Consider the following 25,752-nt stretch of genomic DNA (forward strand, 5'->3'; position numbering starts at 1 on the left):
TGGAAGCATTGTCCAGAACCAATTGAACTGCGGATACCGAGGAAGGAACATCCGATATGTTCATGTTGGTTAGCGAGGGGGTACAGAGATGGACCTTGATCAAGTCCTCTCATCGAATCATAACGAGGGTTGGACAGGTAATCTCCCTGTACTGGGCAGTCGTAAATTTAGCGGCCACTAGTACCAATAGATGGCCTAGCATGAAGTTCCATAACAGTAGCCTCGCATCAATCTCGTCAGGTACCCCTGGATTTTCGTTGGTCTGGCAGTCTGATCCGATGTTTTTACATACAAACTCTTTCCCCTGGAGATTCGTAGGCCTCCCCTGGACATGGGAGACGGCCACTCTCGACTGCTTGGACAAGTCTCTAAATAGAAACTCCCTTTACTGGGCCCAGAAAATCATGACAATGTATCCGTACCGACGCTGGAACTGATGCTAGCCCAATGGAGGAACAAGTTACTCTTTCTGGTATTCTCACTAGGCATCATGTCTTACTCCTTGACACCTCGAAGAGTCTGTTTGCATCCCAAGCTTTAATCTTCGACCGGGTGCGCATTCAAAGCAATGGCTGTCCCGACCTGGCCTGGCTTTTTCGGATTCATGGATGGCAATCTCTTCTGCATCCTTGCTTTAGTTTCTCTTGGACTTAATCACCCCCTGCTCCTTACCTTACCTTAGTCTGCCCCCTTCTCCCCCAGTCCCTGGACCCCCGTCAAGACTCTGGGCCTCTTGTCATTCTTATCCCCTTTCGTCTCCGTCGACCCCAGGCGCATTGTTCCTTTTGATTTCCTCGTGCGCTCTTTACTTGCTACTGAGAGTTTCATCTTTACTCACTCTCTTCCACACTCATTTATACAATTGTTTTTGTGTTTTTACCGGCCTTTTTGCCTCACCACGTTCGCTTTTACAGCAGTCACTCACTTTATTTGACGGATTTGATCTCGCGTTCAAGTCATTCTACAGGAACAGGTTAGTGTTTATATTCAATTACAAGGAGTCGTCGAGTTCCCATAGGCAACCGCGGTCGATCGCAGCATGCGAAACCAGATGGACACGCGAGGATAAAGATGGACATGAACTATGAGCGATCCCGAACATAATCATCATACGGATGCTAGAAATGTCGGTGAAAGACAGCCAGAGTAGCAGCCAACATCACGGACGATGGCTAGCTATCAACATCTCTTCACCAGAGAAGGGGCAAAAAAGAAAACGGGCAAAGAATCAAAAGCAAAACAAATCAACAACGGCACATTCATTGACCAAAGGCAACAACGGCGTATATACCCGTAACAACAAGATCTTGTTCACTTGGCAGTCAAATATGGCACAATTGCTTCGATCTGGCGACGGGAACTAGATGACGACGCATTGAAGTTACTACACCCAGTTGTTGAACCTTGGAAAGCTAACCACACGACCTTAGATATTATAATTGGATCACGCTATATACCTTTACCATGAAGAACATCATCACTTACACCCTTGCGGCCACGCTCGCCGCCGGCGCTACCGCCCAGCACCACAACCACCAGCACATCCACGCTCGTCGTCACGCTGGATCCAAGGTCGAGAAGCGCAGCCCTGATGTTATCACCGAGTACGTTGTCGGTGCCACTGAGACTGTCTACGAGCTTGCTGGCAAGGAAATTGACATCGACGCCGCCAAGGCTGGTCTGAACGGAGGTAACCTCGTCATTGTTGGCGAGTCTAACCCTACCTACGACGCCCCCGCTGCTCCTCAGACCCCCGCTGCTCAACCCGAGAAGGCTTCTGCTCCCAAGAAGGAGGTCGGCGCCCAATTCTACGAATCCAAGACCGCCGAAGCTTCTACCGCCGAGGCCTCTACCGCTGCTCCCGAGCCTGTGTACTCGACTCCCGCTGCCGTCAAGCCCAGTAAGCCCAAGGCCAGCAAGCCCAAGTCTGGCGGCTCCTCCTCTGGCTTCACTGGCAGCAGCTCCGGCGTTGACAAGAAGTTCAAGAGCGGCGAGATTGACTGTGACACCTTCCCCTCCGAGTACGGCGCCGTTGCCCTTGACTGGCTCGAGCTCGGTGGCTGGTCTGGTATCCAATACGTTCCTGACTTCACCCTTTCCGCCGCTAGTATTTTCAAGATTGACACCGCTATCAAGGGCGATGGCTGCACTCCTGGTGCTATGTGTTCCTACGCCTGCCCTGCTGGTTACCAGAAGACCCAATGGCCCTCGGCTCAGGGTGCTGATAAGCAGTCTGTTGGTGGTCTCTACTGTAACGAGAACGGCAAGCTCGAACTGACCCGCGATGACTACGACACTCTCTGCGATGCTGGTGTCGGTGGTGTCTCCATCAAGAACGACCTCGACGAGGATGTCGTCACTTGCCGAACTGATTACCCTGGAACTGAGAACATGGTTATCCCCGCTGTTGCCAACGCTGGTGGCTCCGTTGCCATCTGCAACCCCGCCCAGGACAAGTATTATATCTGGAATGGCTCCGGCACCTCTGCCCAGTACTATGTCAACAAGAAGGGTTACAGCATCGAGGACGCCTGTGTTTGGGACAGCCCCAAGGGTAAGGACGCTGGTAACTGGTCTCCTGTTGTCCTTGGTGTTGGTCAAGCTGCTGATGGCAACACCTACATCTCCATCTTCCAGAACCTGCCCACCAGCACAGCCGAGCTTGATTTCAACATTGAGATCACAGGAGATGTCAACACAAAGTGCTCCTATGTCAACGGAAAGTGGAGCGCTGGCGGATCTGGCTGCACCGTAAGTTATACTCACAACGCGAAACGAGCTTCACACTAACTGATTTTATAGACCACCATGCCCAAGGGTGGCAAGGCTGTTATCCGATATTACTAAACAAAAGTAATTTTTACTTCAGTAGGATGTGCGTTTTTGAAACTTCTTTGTCAATATTCTGGGCGGCAGAGCTCAGGCCTTTTCGGCCGCAGGTCACGGACGAGCGCGAGGCTCCCCCCTTTTGAGCTGGTTAAAATATTTTGGGTACCATCTGGATAACGAAGGGGACCGGAGCTCAGTTCGATGGCCAATCTTGGTTGTAGCCTTGGTCTCAGGCTCCTTTTACCAGCCGTACTTGTTTTTGCGATTTATTTCATATGTCAGCACGTACTTCATACATTGCATTTTGGATTGTGTCTTGTACAGTGCACTTGTCACGAACCGACTATGCCTTGAATCATTGTATGGCGACGAACGAATACAGCCAGCGATTGCGATCAACTTTTGCATTGGGAGGAGCCCACGTGGCGTTTTATACCCCGAAGAGAGGGCGGTGCAGGAATCTCTCGGAGCATCAGCGACATCAGACGGTCGACGCCGTTGGGTCCTGGAATAAGATGCCGCTCTTAGAACTTAACTTGTCTATGTAATGTCTTTGGATTGGATAGTGTATAGTGTCTTTCTGATTTTGGTAATTGAAATCCTCTCTTGCCTTTGCGGGATCGTGTCTCCTCCAGATGAATTGAGTTACACTTCATATGCATACCCATGGTTGTCGTTGGCCAGGATGTGCTTTTGCCCGTTCCATTATGTGTGTTATTCCCCAAACGCCACAGCCGATACCTTGTTTTAGCCGGCTCTGCCGTGCTGCAATGCAAGTACTAGCTACACTCGGGCTGCCAACCAACATTAAGCATCTTGCATTAATATTTCTGCATGTGACCCTCAATCGAACCAATCCCTCTTCAGTGCCATCCTAGATAGATGAAGGGTGGTATCATCGGCACGACCGGTGTCTGATGGTTCCAGCATCCAGCAATTCTCATTGTTGAACAATGTTGGCTGAATACCTACTACCAAGAATGGACTTTGTGTCTTGTATCAATCAATCGGTCTGGGTTGCTGAGACAATGAAACGAGCAGAGAAAAGACAGCAGACGCGGTTGAATATGCTTCCGGTAATAGCAGAAGAGAGGGGAGGCTCAACATGGAAATATTGGATGTTCAGGGCTTGGCTACAGCCCAGCGTCGTATTTGTTAGTGACAAAACAAGTCACTGGATATCTCCAGGCAATGAATGATAAAAGATAGGCAGCTATCTCACCTATCTACCTACTAATGTAGGTCAAGGCCGCTAAAGAAGCGTTACTGCAGTTTGCCGTCTGGTAGCGCATCATGATCCCATGCCTCTATCGTCATCGACCCCACACAAGTTTTACCCAGCGCCCGTTTAAATACAGCCCACGCCTTTCTTATACTCGGCGTTGGCTTGGGAGCTGTCTGTTGGAGTTTTCTCTTTTCATCCACGGTTCTTTCAATCTTCCGACATTGATATCGAGAAAATGTCGCTGAACCGAGTCCAAAGCATCGAGACGCTGACGGCTCCACCTGGTCACCATGGAGCGGCTTCTATTGAAAGAAGAGGCAGCGATGCGAGTCTGAGGGTTCGACGATTGACATTCAATCCAGTGCCGCAGGACTTTGAAACCGCTTCGCTGAGGCCGGATGAACAGCCTGCCGAGACTGTTGGGGCTTTTGAGGTTCCTTCATGGAAGAGATTGCGTAAGTCGTCACTTACATGATAGCAACACATACATTGAGCGCTAACGTGTAAGCCCAGTCCAGATTGCTGCTGCAGTTGTACATTGCCTCTTTGCTGCAGGCATAGGTCAGTGTCTTCCCGAGGCTTTGTATTGAATACTCAAAAGCGATTGGCTGATACTGTGTAGTCTTTGGTTATGCTGCTATCAAACCCGTCCTCAAGCTCGAAGGCGCATATTCCGATATCTGCGAGGCCGCCATTCATCGCAGCCCGACAAGTCATGCAGGCGCCGTTTCTGACGATCCGCTTAACACATGCGTTGAGATCAGGCTCAACCTGATGTTCACAGTCGCCGCCGTTGGTACAAACGTTGCCGCTCTTCCTGTCGGCGCTATCCTTGATAACTATGGTCCTCGTGTCTGTGGTTTATTAGGATGCCTCTTTTTGACTATAGGCACATTACTCATGGCTTATGCCCGGTCTCTACCTTGTGACGGACTTCTCCCAGGGTATCTGTTTTTGGCCCTCGGAGGACCATTCACCTATATCTCGTCTTTCCAGCTCTCAAACGCTTTCCCACGACACTCTGGACTCATCTTAGCGCTTTTGACCGGCGCATTCGACTCCTCAAGCGCATTGTTCCTTGTCTACCGTCTTATATATAACGCCACTGATGGAGCCTTTACTTTACATCGGTTCTTCCTTTTGTATCTAGTTGTCCCGATATTGATTTTTATCAGCCAGATTCTGATCATGCCGGGTCAATCATATAAGACGGTCGGAGAACTTGTCGACCAAGCTGCTGAGGCGGATGACAATATCATCATCCATTCAACGACGAGCACGCAGCAGGAAATTGACGAGCACACGGCCCTGCTTCGCGACGAGCGTCGTGAGGAAAGAGAGCGCCGCGAAGCCGTGGTCCACGACATCGAGAATCTTCTGGGATCGGCCAAGGGCGATGATCAAGTTGAAGCTAAGGAGCGACAACATGTTGCCTCGGGAGTATGGGGCGTCCTCCATGACTGCACTGTCGTCGAGCAGATTCGGTCTCCTTGGTTCATACTCATTTGTCTCTTCACTGTCGTGCAGATGACGCGAATCAACTTCTTTGTCGCTACCATCCGACCACAGTACGAGGCTATCTTTGGTGACCGTGAGCGTGCAGTCAGGGTGAATACCTTCTTTGACGTTGCCCTCCCAGCTGGTGGTATATTTGCGATTCCTTTCGTCGGAACAGCTCTCGATCATGTCAGCACTGTTCTTGTACTATCAGTACTTGTGGCATGTGGCACGCTCATTGGTATTCTGGGCGTCTTGCCGTTTGAATGGGCGGCATACGCTGGGATTGTACTCTTCGTCCTGTACCGTCCGTTTTACTACACTGCTGTGTCTGACTACAGTGCCAAGGTGTTTGGTTTCCGAACTTTTGGAACTGTGTATGGTCTTATAATATGTCTCTCTGGCCTGCTAAACTTTTCTCAGTCTGGCCTCGACGTCCTATTTCACCAGACCTTTAACGGCAACCCAGTGCCCGTCGACATCATGCTTCTAGTTATTGGTCTGGTCGTAGGGGTCTCACTTGTGATCTTTGTAGCAATGGAGCTTCGTAAGATACAGCAAAAGGCCAGGGCGGGTATATCTCAATGATGCGGGAACGATGCACCGCCGAAACCCCAATTTTGATTATGTTTTATCGACGTTCTCCCTTGGATTCAGCGCTTCCAAGCTTGTATTGAGATACGAGTGTTGGCCCCTGTGATTAACCTACTTACGAAAGAAATCCAATAGGCATTGGCTAGTAAAATATATAGTAAAAAAGATCTATGTTGTAAAAACATTGCCCTCTGACAAGTGTTGTAGATCTGTAATGGCTGTCCCTTCAGCCACCTACTGAGAGCTTTCGGTATCAGAGAAACCCTACGACCTAGCAGGCCCGTATAATAATATAGGCATGCAATTACACTCCGCAGTTTACTCAAAGGTCCTGGCCCAGATGGGAAATCTATACTATGTACATTGTAGAATGAGTTGCCCTCAACGGAAAATACAACTCTGCCATCAACAAGTCATCGAATTTGCGGCAGTATCGTAGACTGATGGATAGGAAAGAACTTCTTAGCCGTACGAGATCACAAGCGCCGCAAGGAAGGGGACCAAATGCTCACATATTGGAACCATAGTGGCCACCTGCTCTAGGTTAATAGCAAGTGAATGCTTTAAATTGATGATCGAAGTACGCAGTGAAAAATATGTACAAAATACGAGATATGGATATCATGGATGAGACATGTGACCCATCGTGCTGAAAGAGGTAAACCAGACAATCATGAGTGAAAAAAAAAAAAAACCACAGATAGCGATGAGCCAGTTCAATATATCCCAAAGTAACGCTAGCAGTATCCTAACACTAGCTGGTTGCACCTTGGTGCCGAGTTCCCTGCTTCAGATTGCCCATTGTATGGATGAGCCACTCTGTGATATAATTGAGAGCAATGAAGACTTGCGGGCACGACCGGATTTCTAAACATAACCCTGATGGCTTAACAGCCGTCATTCAGGATAAGGAACATCAGTTTTAGGGCCAATATATGGCAAAATCAGAGATATGTAAGCGGCCGGCAGCAAAACACTCTGCTGTAGGAGATGAGTTGAATGCTTATACGGGAACCATGTCAGAACCATCATCCACATAATGATTCGGATGTTGAAAAGCCCTAGAGTTGCATTGCAGTTCCTACCGCTCCTACTGCAGCTTCTCGTGCTTTGCGGATCTCATCCCGTCTTTCTTCGTTTTCCTCCTTGATCCGTTCCTCGACATCATCTCTAACACCACCAAGGTCGGGAGGTATCGTCTGGAATTGAACGCTTGGTGCTGCCTCTACAAAGCGAAGTTGTTCTGTGACGTGTTGTACGATATCTTGCAGGCGTTTCGGAGGGTTTTTGTTCACGCGTGGTTCACCTAGGATTTGTTCCAAAGTAGGGAACAAGGTATCCTGTCGGAAATGATCGCGCCAAGGGGCATGCTCTGGAAGGATGGGGTTGATCTTGTCCTGGGCGTTGATAGCGATACTGGTCTCATATGTCCAGGCCCTGGCCACGTTTCGGGGAGTATACCCGCCACCTCCAAAAAGAATCATGGGAATACCCATGTCTTTACAGAACTTGACACAAGCTCCGTGCCCTTGAACCTGAAGGTTAAAGCGACCGAGACGGTCACCGGCTAAAGAGTCAGCACCACATTGCAGTGCGATGGCGCCCGGTCGGAACTTTTCAACAATTTTGCCAATCACGGTATTGAATAAATGATCGTATTGTTCATCAGTGATACCATCATTCAAGGGCACATTGAAAGCGTGGTGAGCGCCCGGGTTGTGCTCGCTCTTGGGACCGTTGTCATCAAGAGCGCCAGTACCAGGGAAGAAGTTGTTTGGGTCGTATTTATGGAATGAGACTGTCATGACTCTATCGGTCGAGAAGAAGGCTTCTTCTACTCCGTCGCCGTGATGAACATCAATGTCGATGTACAGGACTCGGGGAAAATGGCGAAGGAGTTGGAGAATAGCAATAACGATATCATTGATATAGCAAAACCCGGACGCTTCAGATCTCTTGGCGTGGTGAAGGCCGCCACCCCAGGAGATGGCGATATCAGACTGCTTTGAGCAAATCTTTCTGGCTGCGTCAAGAGACCCGCCAGCGGACAAAGAACAATAGTTGAAGAGGCCATCAAAGAGGGGACAGTCAGATCCACCCAGGTTGAACTTCAGGTCGACTCCTTGATTCTCGAGGTCTCGTGGTACTGGCTCAGGCAGTACTGTGCCGAGGAAGTCCAAATAGTCCGAAGAGTGAAACTCGTTGAGTTCCTCGTACGTAGCCGACCTTGAGATATAATTGTCCATGGCAAAAGACATGCCGTAAGAGTAAATGAGGCTCTTGGAAAGCGTTAACCGCCAGGGTTTCATAGGATGAGTGACGCCAAAGTGATGTTCCTCGATGTCCGGGTTACAGTGGAAGGATACATTGTATCCCTTGGGCCGGGTGATGCCAGATTCCTCGGCGAGACGTTTGCATTTGTTGTAAAATTTGGCATTGTCCATCTCACTGGCTAAGCCGAGCGGAGTGTTGGAGTACTCTTCCACAAGAGAGTTATCGCGATCATCGTCTGGTATGTGTGGAAGATAGTTCGGCTTTGGCACCCGATACCTGTAGGAGTCTATATCCATTGCTACAGGAGTATGAGGAGTGATCCCTCGGTAGAAATATCTTATGCGACGCAGCTGGTTGATGGATGGATGAGTGGGCGACTAGGCAAGTTAGTTTTGTCAGCCCAGTGTGTTAGAGAATAAGTCTTGCAATATAATTTTGTAAGAGTTCAATGGAAAAGAATGTGTGCAGTAAGGTGTTGCTAATGGGCGACGCTCGTGAAGGAAGTTGGTGGTTGAGTCGTGTGAGTTAAGTTGATGTAGCTGGTAAAATCAATGGCTTCAGATGTTTGAAGTCGAAAATGACAAATGCAATGGAGCGGCAGCTCTAAGCTACTAACTACTAGCTAACCTTAGTACGTTTAGGCTAGTAGATGCGCTGGAGTCGGGCTTGGCCACTGTAATGTGGGGAGTGCCTACTGAACTTAGCAGACTGATAAGTAGAGCCACTGAAGCAAACAATGTTCTGGCTCTGAAACCGTTACTTTTCAACTTCAGAGACTTGTTGTTGGATGGAAGCTGCTAGGAACCACCTCTAGATTCTACCACTTTAGGCGGTTTATCTTGATCTATCTATACCATATAAAGTCTAGTAAATGACAGCCTAGACGACTTGTGGCTGCAGCATGTGGCGGTGCTGGAACAAATTGGACGTCACTTGACCTCTTTAGGTCGCTGCCTTACTATTACAAAACTTACACCAACCTCATGCCTCCACCTTTTCCTTCTTCATCCTATCGTATTCAAAGAAAGCGCTCCCCCGAAAGAGAACAAGCATCAATCCGAGGCTGCTTCTTGTATATATTCTCTTGACTTTAGTTGAGCTGAGTTGTGGTGACTTGACTGCCCGAGCACCGCGACTTGTACGGTTGTAAAGTCCAACCTAAAATCATCTCAAACAGAAGGCACAAGCGAGAGCAAGTGGGTATTGAGGTGAGCTGAGCCGAGTCATTCATGCTGATTGCTCTCTGCGTTCTTTGAATCTGGATCTGGTCTTGAGCCAAAAAGAACCTATCATTGCTTTTGCTTTTTGCTTTTGGGGTTGCTTGCGACGGCCAAATACTTCCCCCCTGCCCCTGCCCTTTCTTTTCCTCTGCCGTTTGGCCTCGGAAATTCGCGTCCACTGTATGGGACCACCTGCCTCTCATCTTCCAAACAGTCACTCCTTGTCTTCGTTCTTGGCCTGCCCTTCCTGTCTTTTGTCTTGATTTGACTAAGAATAGACTAATCCACCTTTCGGATCGTCTCATTTGCATTGCCTGGTCATAATTCTTTTCTGCATACGTTCACACATAAATTCATACGTTCACTGGCCTGACGGTTTAGCAACATCTGTCGAACAGTTTTTGAGGGCTTCGACTTTGTCGCAACCGCATTTCTCTTTTAGCTCTTATCGCGCCGCATTCTCATCGTTAATAATCATGCCTAGAGACGATTTGTCCATCGACTTCGTCAAGAGGATGCCTCAAGCCGAGCCCCTCGATCCCGGCATAATCCTCGAAGATTGGATCAATCGAGTCCAAAACCTCCCCGAAGAGATTCAATTCGTCCAAAACGAGGTTGCCGACAAAGACCGCCAATATAACGAATGCGTGCGTATAATCGAGGATCGCGACGGCAAGATTCAAAAATGGATCAAGACCAACGGAAGCCACGAGCCAAACCCTAAGGAGGAACTTCTTCGAGCCCAGGTTCGCGAGAACTATGCCCGAGCAGATCAGCTGTCGCAGGAAAAGATTGTGTTACACCAGAAGATGCAGCTCCTAATGGACAAGCACCTACGAAACTTGGACTCTCAGATAAAGCAGCTCTACGACAGAGCCGAGCCTGGCTTTACTGACCCCGATGAGGTCCCGTCCTTGCTCCGACCAAGCGCTGCAAACCATACCGCTCCCTCGATCCGCGCCATCAACCCAGCGAGCCACATGACGACTGCCGCTGGCCCATCTACCCCTCTCGCCGCCGCCGCGCAAACCTCTTCAAATCCAACACTTGCTCGGCTTCCTAATCACCCAAACGTCCGACACGCACAGGCGCAGCAGCATGCAGCATCCGCCCCTGCAACACCTGCGGCCAGCATAACCCTGAATAGACAGAGAGAGGGGTCTGCAGGGCCTGCAACGAAGCGGGCTCCCCGTATAAATCCTGCCCTGGGTACTTTGCCAACTGCGTCTAGTGGTTTGGCAAGACACTCTTCGCTCGGCCCAGGTACCCCTAAGGGAGGTGCACCTGGAGGAGCAGGGCTGGCGAGGGCAGGTAGTGCAGGTCCCAGAGCTGGCTCTGTCAAGTCAGCAGGAACAGTGATCGGGCGCCGAGGCACACCAACTGGCGGAGCAAGAAAGAAGATGCCCAATAAGTCGAATCTATCGCGAGTAAAGAAGGCTTCGAACCGAAACTCCCCTGCGGCAACGAATGATAGTGAGCTTTCGGATGTCGACAGCGGTAGTGGGGAAGAAGAAGAGGGCGCAGACGGTCGGTCAAGGGGTACGCCTGTGGCCGACGGCAAAGATATGGACGGCGATGACATCGTTGGGGATGCTGATGAGGACGATGAAGAGGCTGGCGACGACAAAAAATATTGCTTGTGCCATAACGTTAGCTACGGCGATATGGTTGCATGCGACAATGACAATTGTCCTTACGAGTGGTTCCACTGGTCCTGCGTCGGTCTCAAAAGCGAGCCTAATGGGACATGGTACTGTCCAGTCTGCGCTGAGAAATTCAAAAAAAGCAAGTAGCCTTCGTCACCATGGAGTCTTGTAGAATGCGGTCGAGTGCTATGGAAGTAACATGCACTTGATATGATGGACGAGCACCGGCGTTAAACGGGATGGCATATACCCATACTACGAGTAGCTAGTATCTGAGCTTTTGGCTGAAAGAGCGGAAACTAGGAATATACTCTGATTGTTTCAAGTGTTTAATAATTCTTCTATTTGGCATTCTCATAGGATGTTACGTAGGCCCGAGGACGCATTCGACAACACCACGCCTGACCCCCTCCGCCTCTTCTCTCAGTTGCTCTACCTTGGCGCCTTTCTGACGTGCCTTGTCAATGAAATCATCAAGCGAGCCGCCAACGCCAAAGTATAAGCGTTTTGCGCCAATATAGGCGCCTGCTTGGCTGCCCTCAGTATCTCGCTCCCTTTCCAGGATCAAGAAGAGAGTCTCAAGGAAAGCTTGGAGAGCAAACGGCGAATAGATCGTCTCGGCACCCAAAATCAAGGTAGCGTTTGGCTGACCATTGCCTGAAGGTAGAGTGTAGAGGAGATCTACAAACTCTTGTGACCATGCACCGGACATAAAAGAAAGTGTGATGTTTGATTCTTGGAGGGACTGTTGAAAAGCTGCAAGGACATCAGGACCAAGCTCGACTTCACCCTCGATTGAGAAGGCTTCTTGAAGAGCAGGTAGCTGAGTGTTATTAAGAGCCCAGGAGAGAATGAAATTGGGAAGAGTGACCAGTTGGAGGACTGAAGGGTTGTAGTCTGCCAAGATGAGAGACAGAGGCTTCCTTTCTGATTTTGAAGTCATGGCCCATTGAAAGACGGCCAGAGATGGCAACGCAGTTCCGCACCCAAGCTGTCGGTATAGAGTTAGACATATTATACTGCATCCATTGACCTCTCTCTACTTACCTCCATAACTCGAAAAGGCTTCTGTTCCAACGTTGAGATAGCCTTGTTCGCAGCCAGAACCTTGACAAGGTCAACACTGCTCTCCCAACTCTTGAAACCGCCCTCATAAACCCCCGTTTTCACATCATGACTACCCAGGCCCTCGGACTGCGCTCCAGCGAGATTCTCCTCCTCAGCCATCAGCTGCACCCTCACATCCCACAACTCTCTCCGCGGCAACTGTACAGTAGTTCCATCGTCAAGCTCAACATAAAGAAGACTGTAGGCGATCTTGGACGGTTGCTGGGCGAGAAGATCAGACAGTTGGTGGAGAGTTGGTGGAAGCTGAGGTTTTCCTGCGACAGGAAATGCGCTGTTGGTAGCCGCAGGAGCTGGGGCTGTTGGCTTGACAGTCGAGGAGTTCTGCTCATCCTCAGAAATATCATCGCCTGCGAAGCCAAATGAGAAAGACATGGCGAATGGTGTTTATCCGTATCTGGTTTCTTTCACTTGTGAAGACGGCAATGGCAAAAAGTTGTGAGTGTGTGCACTGTGTACTAAGTGCAGTGGGGCGTAGGGGCGATAAGTTAGTGACTGAGTGGTAATGTGCCGGGCACTGTCTTTGAGAATCTCATCGACTCTTGCGATTCTGCCCGTCGTCAGTCTTGATAATTCATTCTTCCACACTGCCAACATCACCACAATTGAGCCCTTTGGCTTATATCCCTACAGAAGTAAATCAAAGGGATTGCCTCTACTAATATTTCACAATGCGTCCGTCCTTGTTGAGGTTGGCATCAGCCACCAGTACTCAGCGTGGTTTAAAGCCAAACCCCATGGCTCTCCTCCCTCCCATTCCCTTGTACCGACGACTCCTGCGTGCTCACCGCAAGCATTTGCCACCTGATATGAGAATCCTTGGAGACGAGTACATCAAGGCTGAGTTCAGGGCGCATAGAAAGGTGGATAACCCGGCTCATCTGGTATGTCAATTTGAAGAGGGATTATGACGAGAAATTTGTTGACCCGAAGAACAGATTGGGTTCTTGACAGAGTGGCAGATGTATGCGCAAAAGATTGAGGGTGACCAGTGGGTAGGTGATAAGCTGGATGAGCAGAAGCTCTCAAAGATGAGTGGTGAGTACCTATGGTTGAGTATCATGCGGACTTGTTACTAATTACATGAAAGATGAGCAAATACAGCAACTATATGAGTTGATGCAAGCTATTCAAAACAGGGGCAAAGAGGGTGGTGAGCAGGAGTCATAGACGCCTGGATACTTACTATACATAGGTACTGTAGACATACATTGTACAACTAGATCAAGCAAATCTTTCACCTTGAATTTTAATAGGCATTTGTATGCATAATCAGTTTTTTGACGGTGTATCATAATATAGAGCTTACTGAATGGTTGAAATGAGTAACGAGATAGTATTAATGAATATGGAGCTGGAAAGGCTTTTGTATATCTCCCTATGCTTTTGCAGATGACACACAGCTATCTATCATGTATTCTTATGAAATACCCAGCATCCGACCGTCTATTTCCCCTCCAATGCCTCCGCAATCCATACTGCCTGAATGGCGCTGACCTTTTTGGCGTAGTTCTTATTAGTATAAACGTGCTCCAAGAACATGATGGCCTCCTTCTTTTGTCCATGCAACATGCTGGCGGGATGAATAGCTACAACGTGCTTGCCCTGAACCGTGACGTAACTACTGTCGGGAGCCAGCATTGCAGTCTTCAGAGCAAAGCCTCGCATGAAGCACTTGAGAACTTGCTCGGCGCGTTCTGGCGAGATTGGAACAAATGGCTGGGGATCAGCTGGTGGAGCTTCATCCAAAAGCTTCTCCTTGAGGCACATGCCGCGAAGCTGCCTTCGGATGTTCAGAGCCTGTCTCATGTTTCGCATGTTGATCTTCCGTTGCTTGCACCAGTTCACTCTGTCTGTGTTCTCGGCGGTGTACTGTTGAATGGTGGTGAGATACGTAATGATGTCTCCCTCACGGCGCTGAAGCTCCTTTCTAAAAGTCTCGACCTCTTCCTGTGCCTCTTCAGACTGTATACTCAAAAAAATGTCTTCGCCAGATGTGATGCAGGAAATAATGTCGATTGCTTCAACCACACAGTCAAATTCAGGACTAGCAGCAGCAAGTAGCACAGCTCCCAGAGGCGCCGAGATAGGGAAACGGGCCATTGTTTCACCAGTCTTGGTGATGGTGCCATCATCGTTTAGAGCACCAAGGAAATGTAAGTGAATCAGCGCCTTCTCAATCGCTTCTGTTTCTGGGGGGTCCATAAGGGGAAACGCCAGAACATCTTGGATTCCTCGCGCCTTCATGGTCAAGACTGCTCCCAGGACGTCATTGCGAAGAATCTCCGGAAGATCAGAATCTTGCAGTGTCTTGAACGCTGTTTCTGGGTACAGGCGGAAACATTTACCTGGGCCTTCACGGCCAGCTCGACCAGTTCGCTGGATAGCAGATGACTTGGAGATGGGTTTGGCAAGGAGAGATTCCATACCAAGACGAGCCCGGTATTGCTTCACCTTGGCTTTTCCACTGTCCACCACGTATCTGACTCCGGGTACAGTGACTGATGTCTCGGCAATGTTTGTTGCCAACACGATCTTTCGAGTAAATGACGTCTTGACGGGCAGGAACGCCTCGCGTTGTGCATCCATCGATAATTGACCGTACAGCGGGAAGACCTTGATCTTGGGGACGTCTGATGCCAGCGTTGCCGCGTATTCTTCGATTAATTTTTGCGCCACCTCGATCTCTTCTTGACCAGTCAGGAAAGCGAGGATGTCTCCTGGAAGTTGTTCTTGCAAGTGAATTTTGTATATCGTTGTAAGAAGCGCGTCCTGAAGATCAGCTACTGGCTTCGGCTCATGGTGAACCGTTACCGGGTATTGTCGTCCTTTGATCTTGAGAACCTGGAGCAGATTCTCGTCTTGCGTCTTAGGGCGAACATCTTTGAAGAACTCTTGGATACCCTCCACATCTGCTGTTGCACTCATGATGATGACCTTGAGAGGAATACCGCCGCGACCAGACAGATCACTAGTGAGAATCTGCTTTAGAAAACCGACCAGGAGATCAACATCAAGACTCCGCTCGTGGATTTCGTCAACCACAATAGCGCTATAGTGCTTGAGATTTGGGTCTCGCAGCAGTTCCTGAAGCAGCATACCCTCAGTCAAGAACTTGATCCGCGAACCCTTGGGTACTTGATGGTCGAATCGAACTGAATAACCAACCAAACCATCTGGTCGCCCCTTTCCTAACGGAGTACCGGCTTCCTGAGCGACTCGATGGGCTAGTGTTGTTGCGGCGACTCGTCGAGGTTGAGTGATAGCAACCGTGCCTCCAACTGAAATTTCTTCGTCCGATCCAGCGAGCTTGATCCTTTGCCGCCTACACCAGGGCTCCTGGTAGAGGAACTGAGGGACCTGTGTACTTTTTCCGGAACCTGTCTCACCCACTAGAACAAGAACATCGCTGTTGTTCCGCAGCGCCTGCTGAATGTCCTCGCGATACTGCCAGATGGGAAGCTGTTTGCGAGTTTTAAGCAATTTTGGATCTTCTCGACTTTGTGGTTTTTCATTGTAACGGTCTTTGACCCGGCGGTCATTTGGGTTTTTGCTTGGCCTTTGCTGTGTACTCTCCTTCTTTCTTTCTGGTATAGTGGTTGCTGTTATCGCTGTTGGGGTCTCGCTGTCTGTTGTTTCCGATACCTTTGCTTCAGCTTCTTTGGGCTTGGGGGGCGCTGTAAGGTAACCCTCCAAAGAAATGACTTTTCCTCCGACGGTCAAAGCATTCGGATCTTTTGATTTTGTCTTTCTCTTCTTAGCCGGAGGTCCAGAATTATTGTCGGTCGCCATCATGTTTATAGTTGCTCGCGCTCTTACAGGTTCATTGAAGCCTGGGGTAGCTTTTTACTCTAGAAAATTTCATACATGTTTAAGTGAGTCTACAGTGTTATGATGAACGCACACTGTATACACTAGCACATATACATGTCCATCATGAATGCAGTTTTCTTCCATTTAAAAGGCTTTATATAATAAGTTCCTCGGTCTTAAAAGTATAACATTAACAAACGTCAATCTTGTCTTACTAAAGCTTCTAGGGTGAAAAACTTAAAATCATCAGCCAAATTTGAATGATGCCCAATTCATTTGCATATTCACATCTCGTACAATGCTCCCAGAGCGCAGTTATTCGTACTTGACATAGGTTACAGTCCAAGATCAGGTCAAAACTAGACCTGTCATTTTGCGGTGTAGATACCTCGGATTGACAAATTAAACCGTCGCTCATCCTTCCTAAATCATAAACGTTTCCATGTTTCATGATATTGTATATGCGTGTCCCTTCTACTTGATACGGGCCAGGCGTTCTCGGTTCATTCTCGTAGCATCATCAACACGATCGCTCTGTCCTCGAGGTTAGCAATGTATCCAGACTGGTTGAAACGAGAAGTGACTTGCCTTATCCATAATACGATCGATCTGCTTATTCTGCGCGTCAACCTCCTTTCCAATAGCTCGGCCGACCATGTTCATCATGGACACCTGGCCCTCAAGTTCATTGATACCATCGTCGATCTGGCCCTCGAGTTCGTCGGCTCCTTCTTCATCTTCCAAGTTGAACTTTCCATAATCCTTCTTGCGTGGTTGTTGTCGTGGTCGAGCAGCACTGTTCACGTCTTTGAAGTTGTTCTCCATACGCTGATTGGCTTGGAAGCCATCACGTCGTGTAGCTTCCCGCTGTTCTCTTTCTGATCTGTGGCGATTCATAACATCCTCGTCCGCCTTGGCTTTACGCTGCTTGGAGGTGAACGGGTTGCTGACGTGAACGGCAAACATGCTACCGTTGAGTGTCTTGAGTTCGGCAGCTCGATCCTGGGCAATTTTGTTCTGGTTGGCCGCCAGATCGAGATGCTTTTCGGTATTGTTGAGTCGTTCTCCCTGAGCTCCTAGACGAGCGAGGGTGGCACGACCAACTTCGTTGGCTTGGCGAGCCATCTGTACCGAGCGGTTGACCGAAGATGCACTCTCCTGCTGGAGCTGTCGCTTCTCCGCAAGGATAGATTGGTATTCAGCTTCTTCCTGTTCCTCGGCAGTCAATTCGCGCTCCTCGCCATAACCGCCGTAGGAGCCACCAGCAGCCCCCGATTGTGGGCCGCCGGGCTGCTGCTTTTGGGCCTGGCGTTCCTGAGCGCCGGCAAAAAGATCATCGCGGTTGTTGTCAGGCTCGCTAGGCCCGAATCCACCATAACCACCGGGACCTCTTGCACCAGTAGGTGCAGCAGGGCGGTTCTGCGAAGGAGCATCACCATATCGATTTCCACCATAACCACCACCGGATCCGTATCGGTCAGCGCCATAACCACTTGGGGGCTGAGAGTTATAGCCTCCTTGGGCAGGAGGAGCGCCGTAAGAGTTGGCGGCTTGAGGACCGGGGCCGGGGGAAGGGGCATTGCCTAGACCAGCGCGGGCTTGCTGGTAAGGAGTCACGTTGGCGTACTTCGCATCATCGGCGTAGGGATCTTTGCCGCCTTGTTTGGCGTAGGGATTTTCGGAAGATGCAGACTGAGACGACTTTTTGCGACCGAATAGGGCGTGGCGGCTGGCGTCTTCGCCATCATCGCCTTTCTTTCCAAAGCCAAACTTCTTCATGTCGAATTTTGTTAACAAGATTGAAAGTGAAGTAAAATCGGTGAGTTGTCGGGATGGGTATTCGTGTTAGTGAAGAGGAAAGAGAAGAAGAAAGGAGTATGATGGATGTCAGAAGCTGAAAGGAGACGAGGATGGACGGTAGCGCTGGGCTGCCTTAACTTTATGAGCGGCAGTAGGTTCCATGGGTGCTCCATAGTTAGTAGCTTCCCATACTCATACCTGGCTCTCAGGGACCTGGGCAGGTACTGGTGGGGGAGGGCGGACCCTGGGGGGCGGTGTCCAGTGTACCTGACTGTCCGCAACATGTACCCGAGCGACCTTTGGGCTTTTCTTGACTGGCTGACTGGCAAACTGTATGCCATGGGTGGCGTTTCCATCCATTTAATTCTAGCATCGTTTTAGGGATGGATCAGGTATTCGTCAGGCCTAGACTGTGAGAAGGTTTGGATTTGCAGGGCACTTGTGTTCTTGCTACCTTCTACAACACAATGGATGGGATGCAATGCAATAGACGCCCAACAAGCAAGCGCCTATCGCCTGAGATGCATGGATCCATACCGAGCCCCTGGTGTTACAGCCTCAATCTGAAAATGGAGGTCCTCCATGCAAGTCAAGTCCCTGAATTCTTAACAATAGTATATCTTGGGCAGCAGCTACTAAGCTATTGGGATTGTGATTCGGGTCTTTGTAATGGCCGTGCCTCGTGGACATAAAAGTCCAAAGTTTAACAGAATAACACCTAACTGGACAGATACTTTGATAGCGAATGCGAGGACTAAGGCAGGTGGCTCAGCCTTTAATGCGTCAGCTTGTGGCGGCGGCTGCATATACTATTTTGGTCAACCTGTTTGCTACCTCACTCAGTATGTGGTCATGCTGTATCCGTAGGATAATCTATACGAATACAATGTCGCGTACAAAATGGATACGGATTTCGGTTGAAGTGTCGTATTAAACAAAGCGAAGTGAGCCAATATTTAACAAACACCTGCAGGTACCCAGGCTAAACTCCCGTATCAATATGGTTTCATATGTGGGTAACAGATCTTATGCCACATTCCGTGTTCTAGAAGGGATCTGGAATGGAGATACAGCCAGTGGTTGAGAATTGATCATGACTTTCTGGCATTGAAGATATGGTTCTGTTTTTGACTTTTTCCCTTTCCTTTGCAGTCAATTCTATCTTTAAGCTGCTAATACTGACTGTAGATGTATCGTTTCGAAGTCGTGTGCATCGCCTACTAATGTAGGTAGGTAGTCCAAGTCGAGTGATTCAACCTGATACCTAGAATGAATGCGCGATGCCAACCTGGAATTCAATTAAATGCTTATATGTAGTACCGTATCCGCGTTCCAAAGACTGCAACTGATCTGGGGCTCAAGTCGATGATCGCTCCAACAGCATACACCCGTCTATCATATGTTCGTTGAAATCAAAGAACAAGCCGGGGAGGGAAATGTTGAATTCACAGGCAGGAATCGGCCGGTGATTCATCACAGAGGTGCAAAAGGAATAGCTGCAACTGAGCCCCATTAGATTCAAGCATAAGGGGAATCGAATATGGTATGCACAAGTCAAGCCCGAACGTGTATTGAAACGCCACGAATTGTATTCACAGATGGACCTAAGCAACCATTATCACAGCCCTCTAGCCGCGACCACTAAAGATCCAAGCTGCCAGTCCTGGAACTGCTGAAACCTGACATGGATTCTCCGCACCTTCAGTGTAAGTACAGTATGTTAGAACCTTTCAGAAACCACAGCGCACATGGTTGTGATGAATCTCCTATGATTGGCCGCTTCGCCGATGCGTCACCTCTGACTCGCTCCTCTCCGATTCAGTCAGCCTGTGTGAGTATTGAGTTTCGTCCATTTTTATCCCATTCATTGTGCCGACTCCAAAAAGCGCGTTGCGCTCTGTCACATACTGTTTCGGTTTTCCTCATCATCTTCCATTTTATCACAACTTAACTTCTGCTTTGCTGATTTGCGTCATGCTCTACATCTCCTGAGCCGGTAACTGACCGCCTTAATCCAACCTTCCTAGAGTCGTGATCGGTTCATTATCACTGCTCTCTCATTACGACTCACAGAATTTCTCATAAGTATTAGCAAGATGATAACTCGAATATACTACGAACTACATTTTCTCACCATTGGATATTACGCCCTATTATCATATTTATCAATATCTTGACTTGAAGGACTTAATTAACACCATTACAATCCTGAACTTGGTCTTCTTTGTCTTTGAAGCTCCCTTCCGCTATCGGAACCGCCATGTCTGTCTTCACCTATGATCCAGATCCTCCGCGGGTCTCGTCTCCTTGGGCAAAGCTCAGTGATTCTGGCAAGGATGAAACCGAGCATCTAGGCTCAGACGTTCCTCAACCAGATCAGCAGCCAGAATCCGGACCATTATCCGATTACGGAGTCACCAAACTTCAAGCCGAGCCACAAGACGGCCCCACGGAATATAAGCTTCATTTACTTCTTCGGCCGCGGAGAGTGTTTACGCGAATGAGTACAACCAACAAGTCACGCCATGGACGACCCAAGTTGTCAGCCCCTTCCCCCGCTGCGTCCAGCCAGCCTCGACAACAGAGACTCGAGAGCTTGACGACCCAGCTCTTGTGGAGATTACAACAGTCTTCCCCATACCACTTGTCCAGCTCCAAGGAACTAGCACTCCCAAAGCTTCCAGACGACAACGTCGATCTTACTGCTCCTGTAAAGCTCAGGAAACTCGTCCCTGGCTTGGAAGAGTCCAAGGGGGCTTTGTATGAAATAGGCGTCGCTGACGATGGCACGCTTGTTGGTCTTACCAAGGACGAGATGGATGAGAGTATTACAACCTTGAAAGTCATGGCCGCAAGCTTAGGCTGCACTGTCAAAGTTCGTCGGAGAGTCATCGTCGGTGACTGCGAATGGGCCGAGTCCACAGAACTAATCGATAGTACGGTGGTCATGCCAGATGAAGTCATCAGAAGCGGCAAACTCTGGGTCGCAGAAGCACTTGTCATGCCTTACCTCGGGTTGATAAATGGAGAAAATAGAGAAAACGACACCGCCTGTAATAAACAGTCTGCGGCAGGGAACGACGCTGTGCCTAGCCGCGGCAGCTCGTCCACACCGCAATTGAGAGTTACTTTCACTGGGCCTACAACCTCTGGCAAATCGAGCCTGCTGGGAACACTGTCAACGGGGATTCTGGACAATGGTCGTGGCAATAGCCGTCTTAATTTGCTCAAACATCGTCACGAAATGGTTACAGGAATCACGAGCTCGATAGCCCAGGAGCTCATCGGGTACAAAGATCAGTCGATTCTTAACTGCAGCCATGCAAATATTGAGTCCTGGGTAGATATCCACGACTGTTCTGAAGGTGGTCGCTTGGTGTTTGTGTCGGATTCCGCGGGTCATCCAAGGTATCGACGTACAGTCCTTCGTGGGTTGATGAACTGGGCTCCTCATTGGATCATTCTATGTTTGGCCGCCGATGATACTGAAATAACCACAAGGAGCCAAGGAGTGCCCGATGGCTTGGGTGTCTCAGCAGGTGGTGTCGATCTCGTCAAAGCACATTTGACTCTATCTCTCAAACTGGGCATTCCTTTGGCAGTCGTCGTTACCAAGATGGATCTCGCTTCCAAAATGAGCGCACGCAAAATCACTAACAAGGTTTTGTCAGCCGTCAAAGATGCTGGGCGTGTACCTAAAATCCTTCGGCCTGATCAGAAGATATGGGGAGACCTGAGCAGAGTGCCTGATGACGATTCCGCCAATGTGAAGGACTTATTGAAGGGGATTACGGAGAGTGGAAATCTGACTGAGATTGTTCCAATAGCGTTCTCGAGTGCAGTCAAGGGGAGCGGAATTGGCCTTCTGCACGCACTGTTGGAAAATCTACCACTGCCATCTACACCAACCGCACGCGATTACATCGGAATGGCATTGAATCCGGAACAGCCCAAGTGTCTCTTTCATATCGATGATACTTTTTCTCCATCAGGTTCTTATGGTCATTTGACCGGTGGCTCCGGTGAAATGGCCGGCCCTGATATTGTCGTATCTGGTTATCTCAGGTTTGGACAGTTTTCCATTGGAGACAAGATTGTTGTTGGGCCTTTTCCACCCGAGGACGATGAGCTGTTGGATAGGACTCCAGAGGGTAGACAATCTCCAAGTAGTTATGGCCTGTCGATCTCACATCCATCATCAGCAGAGCTGGCCCGTGTTGCTATGAAGAACGCTATATCTGCATCGGCAATTGCAGGAGAGTGGCATGATGCTCAGATTGTTAGCATACGTAATCTGAGACTTCCAGTCTCAACTCTCGAAGCTGGGCAAGCTGGGTCAATTGGCCTCAACATTCGATCACCCACGACTCGCCCCCAGAATGGCAGTATAGGCCACACTGCTGTCTCTGAGATCCCTCGCATTCGCCGAGGCATGATCTTGGCAGTACCGTCAAAACATATGGCAGATACTGGGTTGAAGTTGCAAGCTGCAAGTGGATTCACAGCGGTTTTTGAAGACCCAGACATTCATACATTGGCCATTGGCTCTTTTGTAAACATATACATTGCCAGCATTCGAACGGTAGCGCGCATCCGCCGAGTATCTCGTCAAGACAACGGATGGGACGCCGGCGCAGAAGACACGGATGAGATGGAGGAAATCTTCAACCTCAACGATGAGCTTGACTTGAACAATATTGGAAATGAGAGCGACCAGCCCAAGGGTGGAGTTGAGATGGGCTTGGAGCTTCTACATCACCGAGAATGGATAGAGATGGGTTCACGAGTTATACTGTTAGAAGGTGGGAGTCAGGATAAATCCGGGCTAGAGGGTTTCGTTGGTAAAGTCGTTGAGATAGTTGACTAGCAGTTCGAGCGTGTTGTTTTCTAGAACGTTATTGTTTAATTGGCGGTAGTACTTGCTTATTTCTTTTTGTCCAGTATACTTGATCATTTTTAATAGCTGTTTCATGACACAGTTCGTTTCTTGGATACCGCATTGTCATTCTAACAATTCTCTTTATCATAACTCCAAAGACGCCAAAAGTAGATGTAGACTCCTGGTACTGTTGACCTATGCCCTAACTAAACCATAAAATAATGTCCATGTCAAGACGAAACCCGAGATGCCATTGGAGATGCCACCGACCCAGAAATCAAAGAGTCCTCGGTAGAAGCGCGAAGGATCAAGAGGAGCATGGCCCTTGGGAAGTGATTCAGGGGCGACCTTGAGGACGTAGAAGAGCAGAGTAGTGATGAAAGAGAAGACGATGTAGACGAGGAAGCCGTAGTAGGACTCGAGGCCGAGGACTCCAGCAGTGACTCCGAAGAGGGAAGCAGTGAGACTGTGGAGATTGGAAAGAGCCTGTGCGCAGTAAATGTTAGCAAATATATTTCAGAGCCGATCGATGTCAAGGATAGCTACTAACTTTGGTGTTGTGAATCATAGACTCAGGAACGATTGGGTTGATCTGGAGTTCGCGTTCGGAAGGCATCGTTGCGGATATTATAAGATGGCCGTACTCGTGTTGATTAATCGCTTGTTCGGGGAATAATTTCGGACAGCACCAGGCAAGGAAATGAATAGCTCCGTATCTCGAATGAAGCTATCAACGCGTGGTACTGACTGTGCCCATGATGACAGCGTGTCGGTCCGTCTTAGATTCCGAGGACCGAAAGATAGAGTGGAGTCAGCCAATCAATACAACCAATCTAGAGCTCGGTCCAGCTACCGACAGATGGAGAAGGGACCCCTCGCCCCCTCCATTGACTATGATTCCAAATGAGCAATTGCTTGGTGGGGTTACTGTCTAACGTTAGGTAGTATGGGTAGCTTAACTGGAACTTCTTCTTAAAGATCCCGCCTGATCTGTAACTTGCAATTCTCTATTTCCTGAGCTGTTGTAACGATATTTATTCGCCAAATTTATCAAGAAAAATGACGCAGGACTTTGCACCTCTAAAGAACGACCTGTTGCTTCGCACAGCATGGGGTGGGTTATCAGCGTTTCGGTTGCTAGAATCATGAGGGACCTGTGCTGAGACTTTCTGCGTTGCGACTTAGGCCAGACCGTTGAGCGCCCTCCTATGTGGGTTATGCGACAAGGTAAAGAGGCAATTCAATCGAAAACAAAGATAGGTGTAACGATATCTAACTGGTTCAATCAACAGCTGGCCGTTACCTCCCCGAGTACCACGAAGCCAAGGGCAACCGAGACTTTTTCGAATGCTGCCGTGACCCCGAAGTTGCAACAGAAATTACCCTTCAACCCGTCCGCCGATTCGCAGGCCTCATAGATGCTGCCATAATCTTTTCCGATATTCTGGTCATCCCACAGGCCATGGGCATGACTGTCGAGATGGTTGACAAGAAGGGCCCACACTTCCCCGAACCGCTCAAGAGTCCCGATGACGGACAGTACGGCCAGGTTCTCGCCAAGGATGTCGATGTTGCTGTTGAGCTCGGCTACGTTTATGATGCCATCACACTGACACGCCAGAAGCTCGATGGTCAGGTGCCCTTGATTGGATTCTGTGGTGCTCCCTGGACGCTGTTCTGTTATATGGTCGAGGGAGGAGGCACCAAGCTGTTTGCACAGGTCAAGACATGGATCTACAAGTACCCCGAGGAGGCAAAGAAGCTTCTGTCCAAGATCGCTGATATTTGTGTCGAACATCTGGCTCTGCAAGTAAAGGCTGGTGCTCAGGTAAGATCCCTCAAAAGCGTATAGGGTACGGTAGTGTATAGCTGACACAATTGTTTTCTTAGTTGGTAATGGTCTTTGACTCATGGGCAGGAGAGCTTGGCCCTGCGTCGTACCGCCAGTTTTCTGAGCCTTACCTCAAGCAGATCGCAGAGAAGCTTCCTGCTAAGATTCAGAGCCTGGGTCTGGAAAAGGTGCCCATGACCGTGTTCCCCAAGGGTGCTTGGTACGCACTCGACTCTGCTTGCAACCTTGGATACAACGTTGTTGGAATGGACTGGCTGCACGACCCCAAGGAGGCTGTCAAGATTCGAGGCGACCGCAACATCGTCTTCCAGGGCAACGCCGACCCCGGTGTGCTTTATGGCACCAAGGAGGCTATCACCAAGGCCGTGGAAGAGATGGTCGAGGGCTTCTGGGTCGGAGACAAGGGCTGGATTGCCAACCTTGGTCACGGTACGTATTCGGTATATGAAGTCGATCGAGGCAAGCACTAACGAAAGCAGGAATCACCCCTGGCGTGAACCCCGATCACCTTAAGCACTACTTTGAGGAAATCCACCGCCTCACCAAGAAGAACTGATTGTAAAATGTGAACTTGTTTTACATTCTTGATTTTTTTGAGATGTTATAACGGAATGGAAATAGGCGTGAGAAAATAAAGGGTTAGCATGAGACTAAGGACATCAAGAACTAGGCCCTGAAAAAATGTAACATAACAAAAGAGTGTCTATGAGCAAAATATTGAGAAAATGTATTCTCGTTGCATATAATTCATTTGATAGGATGATATCTTTGTGTTTCGTCCTATTAGGTACCACATCCGCCTATCCTGTGTCCTTCCGTTACCCCATTTTGTTTTGTATGGTCTACATTACTTAGTAGCCAGAACCCCTCTTCCGGGTTCAATGTCAAAGGCGCCAAAACACCAAGCTGTGAAAAGAAACCCAGACCCAATGATAGTAGAACATGAAAACTTTTATAGGTTCATGAGAATTCGAACGACGATGAGAAACTGAAGAAGC

At 49.0% G+C, this 25,752-nt stretch overlaps 11 protein-coding genes across 11 annotated transcripts; 6 read left to right on the plus strand and 5 right to left on the minus strand.

Annotated features, from left to right (window-relative positions):
- The first annotated feature begins 694 nt into the window (after positions 1-694).
- On the plus strand, positions 695-3,462 carry FGSG_01351 (uncharacterized protein). Its single transcript, XM_011318840.1, has 3 exons — positions 695-973; positions 1,431-2,751; positions 2,803-3,462. Exons 2-3 carry the CDS (start codon positions 1,465-1,467, stop codon positions 2,845-2,847), a joined length of 1,332 nt encoding a protein of 443 aa, XP_011317142.1. The 5' UTR covers positions 695-973; positions 1,431-1,464; the 3' UTR covers positions 2,848-3,462.
- Positions 3,463-4,289: 827 nt separating this feature from the next.
- Positions 4,290-6,139, plus strand: FGSG_01352 (uncharacterized protein; the record flags this gene model as incomplete). The annotated part of the gene is made up of 3 exons (XM_011318841.1): positions 4,290-4,509; positions 4,568-4,615; positions 4,677-6,139. The coding sequence occupies 3 exons, from the start codon at positions 4,290-4,292 to the stop codon at positions 6,137-6,139; spliced, it is 1,731 nt and encodes a 576-aa protein (XP_011317143.1).
- A 1,067-nt stretch (positions 6,140-7,206) lies between these two features.
- Positions 7,207-8,715, minus strand: FGSG_01353 (histone deacetylase phd1; the record flags this gene model as incomplete). Its single annotated transcript, XM_011318842.1, has 1 exon — positions 7,207-8,715. The coding sequence occupies one exon, from the start codon at positions 8,713-8,715 to the stop codon at positions 7,207-7,209; it is 1,509 nt and encodes a 502-aa protein (XP_011317144.1).
- An 812-nt stretch (positions 8,716-9,527) lies between these two features.
- FGSG_01354 (uncharacterized protein) lies at positions 9,528-11,588 on the plus strand. Its single transcript, XM_011318843.1, has 2 exons — positions 9,528-9,627; positions 10,124-11,588. Exon 2 carries the CDS (start codon positions 10,155-10,157, stop codon positions 11,430-11,432), a length of 1,278 nt encoding a protein of 425 aa, XP_011317145.1. The 5' UTR covers positions 9,528-9,627; positions 10,124-10,154; the 3' UTR covers positions 11,433-11,588.
- Positions 11,589-11,649: 61 nt separating this feature from the next.
- Positions 11,650-12,785, minus strand: FGSG_01355 (uncharacterized protein; the record flags this gene model as incomplete). Its single annotated transcript, XM_011318844.1, has 2 exons — positions 11,650-12,276; positions 12,333-12,785. 2 exons carry the CDS (start codon positions 12,783-12,785, stop codon positions 11,650-11,652), a joined length of 1,080 nt encoding a protein of 359 aa, XP_011317146.1.
- Positions 12,786-12,945: 160 nt separating this feature from the next.
- FGSG_01356 (acetate non-utilizing protein 9) lies at positions 12,946-13,663 on the plus strand. The gene is made up of 3 exons (XM_011318845.1): positions 12,946-13,294; positions 13,349-13,448; positions 13,501-13,663. Exons 1-3 carry the CDS (start codon positions 13,082-13,084, stop codon positions 13,578-13,580), a joined length of 393 nt encoding a protein of 130 aa, XP_011317147.1. The 5' UTR covers positions 12,946-13,081; the 3' UTR covers positions 13,581-13,663.
- Positions 13,664-13,856: 193 nt separating this feature from the next.
- Positions 13,857-16,205, minus strand: FGSG_01357 (uncharacterized protein; the record flags this gene model as incomplete). Its single annotated transcript, XM_011318846.1, has 1 exon — positions 13,857-16,205. The coding sequence occupies one exon, from the start codon at positions 16,203-16,205 to the stop codon at positions 13,857-13,859; it is 2,349 nt and encodes a 782-aa protein (XP_011317148.1).
- Positions 16,206-16,497: 292 nt separating this feature from the next.
- FGSG_01358 (uncharacterized protein) lies at positions 16,498-18,153 on the minus strand. The gene is made up of 2 exons (XM_011318847.1): positions 16,812-18,153; positions 16,498-16,757 (listed from the first exon to the last, which is right to left on the minus strand). The coding sequence occupies exons 1-2, from the start codon at positions 18,000-18,002 to the stop codon at positions 16,698-16,700; spliced, it is 1,251 nt and encodes a 416-aa protein (XP_011317149.1). The 5' UTR covers positions 18,003-18,153; the 3' UTR covers positions 16,498-16,697.
- A 2,130-nt stretch (positions 18,154-20,283) lies between these two features.
- FGSG_01359 (uncharacterized protein) lies at positions 20,284-22,890 on the plus strand (the record flags this gene model as incomplete). Its single annotated transcript, XM_011318848.1, has 1 exon — positions 20,284-22,890. One exon carries the CDS (start codon positions 20,284-20,286, stop codon positions 22,888-22,890), a length of 2,607 nt encoding a protein of 868 aa, XP_011317150.1.
- Positions 22,891-23,097: 207 nt separating this feature from the next.
- On the minus strand, positions 23,098-23,518 carry FGSG_01360 (uncharacterized protein; the record flags this gene model as incomplete). The annotated part of the gene is made up of 2 exons (XM_011318849.1): positions 23,098-23,388; positions 23,453-23,518. 2 exons carry the CDS (start codon positions 23,516-23,518, stop codon positions 23,098-23,100), a joined length of 357 nt encoding a protein of 118 aa, XP_011317151.1.
- A 443-nt stretch (positions 23,519-23,961) lies between these two features.
- Positions 23,962-25,310, plus strand: FGSG_01361 (uroporphyrinogen decarboxylase; the record flags this gene model as incomplete). The annotated part of the gene is made up of 5 exons (XM_011318850.1): positions 23,962-24,016; positions 24,088-24,129; positions 24,195-24,730; positions 24,793-25,183; positions 25,234-25,310. 5 exons carry the CDS (start codon positions 23,962-23,964, stop codon positions 25,308-25,310), a joined length of 1,101 nt encoding a protein of 366 aa, XP_011317152.1.
- Positions 25,311-25,752: the final 442 nt, after the last annotated feature.

This window comes from Fusarium graminearum, chromosome 1, assembly GCF_000240135.3.
Source record: "Fusarium graminearum PH-1 chromosome 1, whole genome shotgun sequence".
Classification (NCBI taxonomy): domain Eukaryota; kingdom Fungi; phylum Ascomycota; class Sordariomycetes; order Hypocreales; family Nectriaceae; genus Fusarium; species Fusarium graminearum.

Coding starts and splice junctions, on each gene's coding strand:
- FGSG_01351 (XM_011318840.1), top strand. CDS start 1,465: ATGAAGAACATCATCACTTACACCCTTGCGGCCACGCTCGCCGCCGGC. Junction 2,752..2,802: donor CTGGCGGATCTGGCTGCACC/GTAAGTTATACT, acceptor CTGATTTTATAG/ACCACCATGCCCAAGGGTGG.
- FGSG_01354 (XM_011318843.1), top strand. CDS start 10,155: ATGCCTCAAGCCGAGCCCCTCGATCCCGGCATAATCCTCGAAGATTGG.
- FGSG_01356 (XM_011318845.1), top strand. CDS start 13,082: ATGCGTCCGTCCTTGTTGAGGTTGGCATCAGCCACCAGTACTCAGCGT. Junction 13,295..13,348: donor TGGATAACCCGGCTCATCTG/GTATGTCAATTT, acceptor CCCGAAGAACAG/ATTGGGTTCTTGACAGAGTG. Junction 13,449..13,500: donor GAAGCTCTCAAAGATGAGTG/GTGAGTACCTAT, acceptor ATTACATGAAAG/ATGAGCAAATACAGCAACTA.
- FGSG_01358 (XM_011318847.1), bottom strand. CDS start 18,002: ATGAAGAAGTTTGGCTTTGGAAAGAAAGGCGATGATGGCGAAGACGCC. Junction 16,758..16,811: donor TCGATCGTATTATGGATAAG/GCAAGTCACTTC, acceptor CCTCGAGGACAG/AGCGATCGTGTTGATGATGC.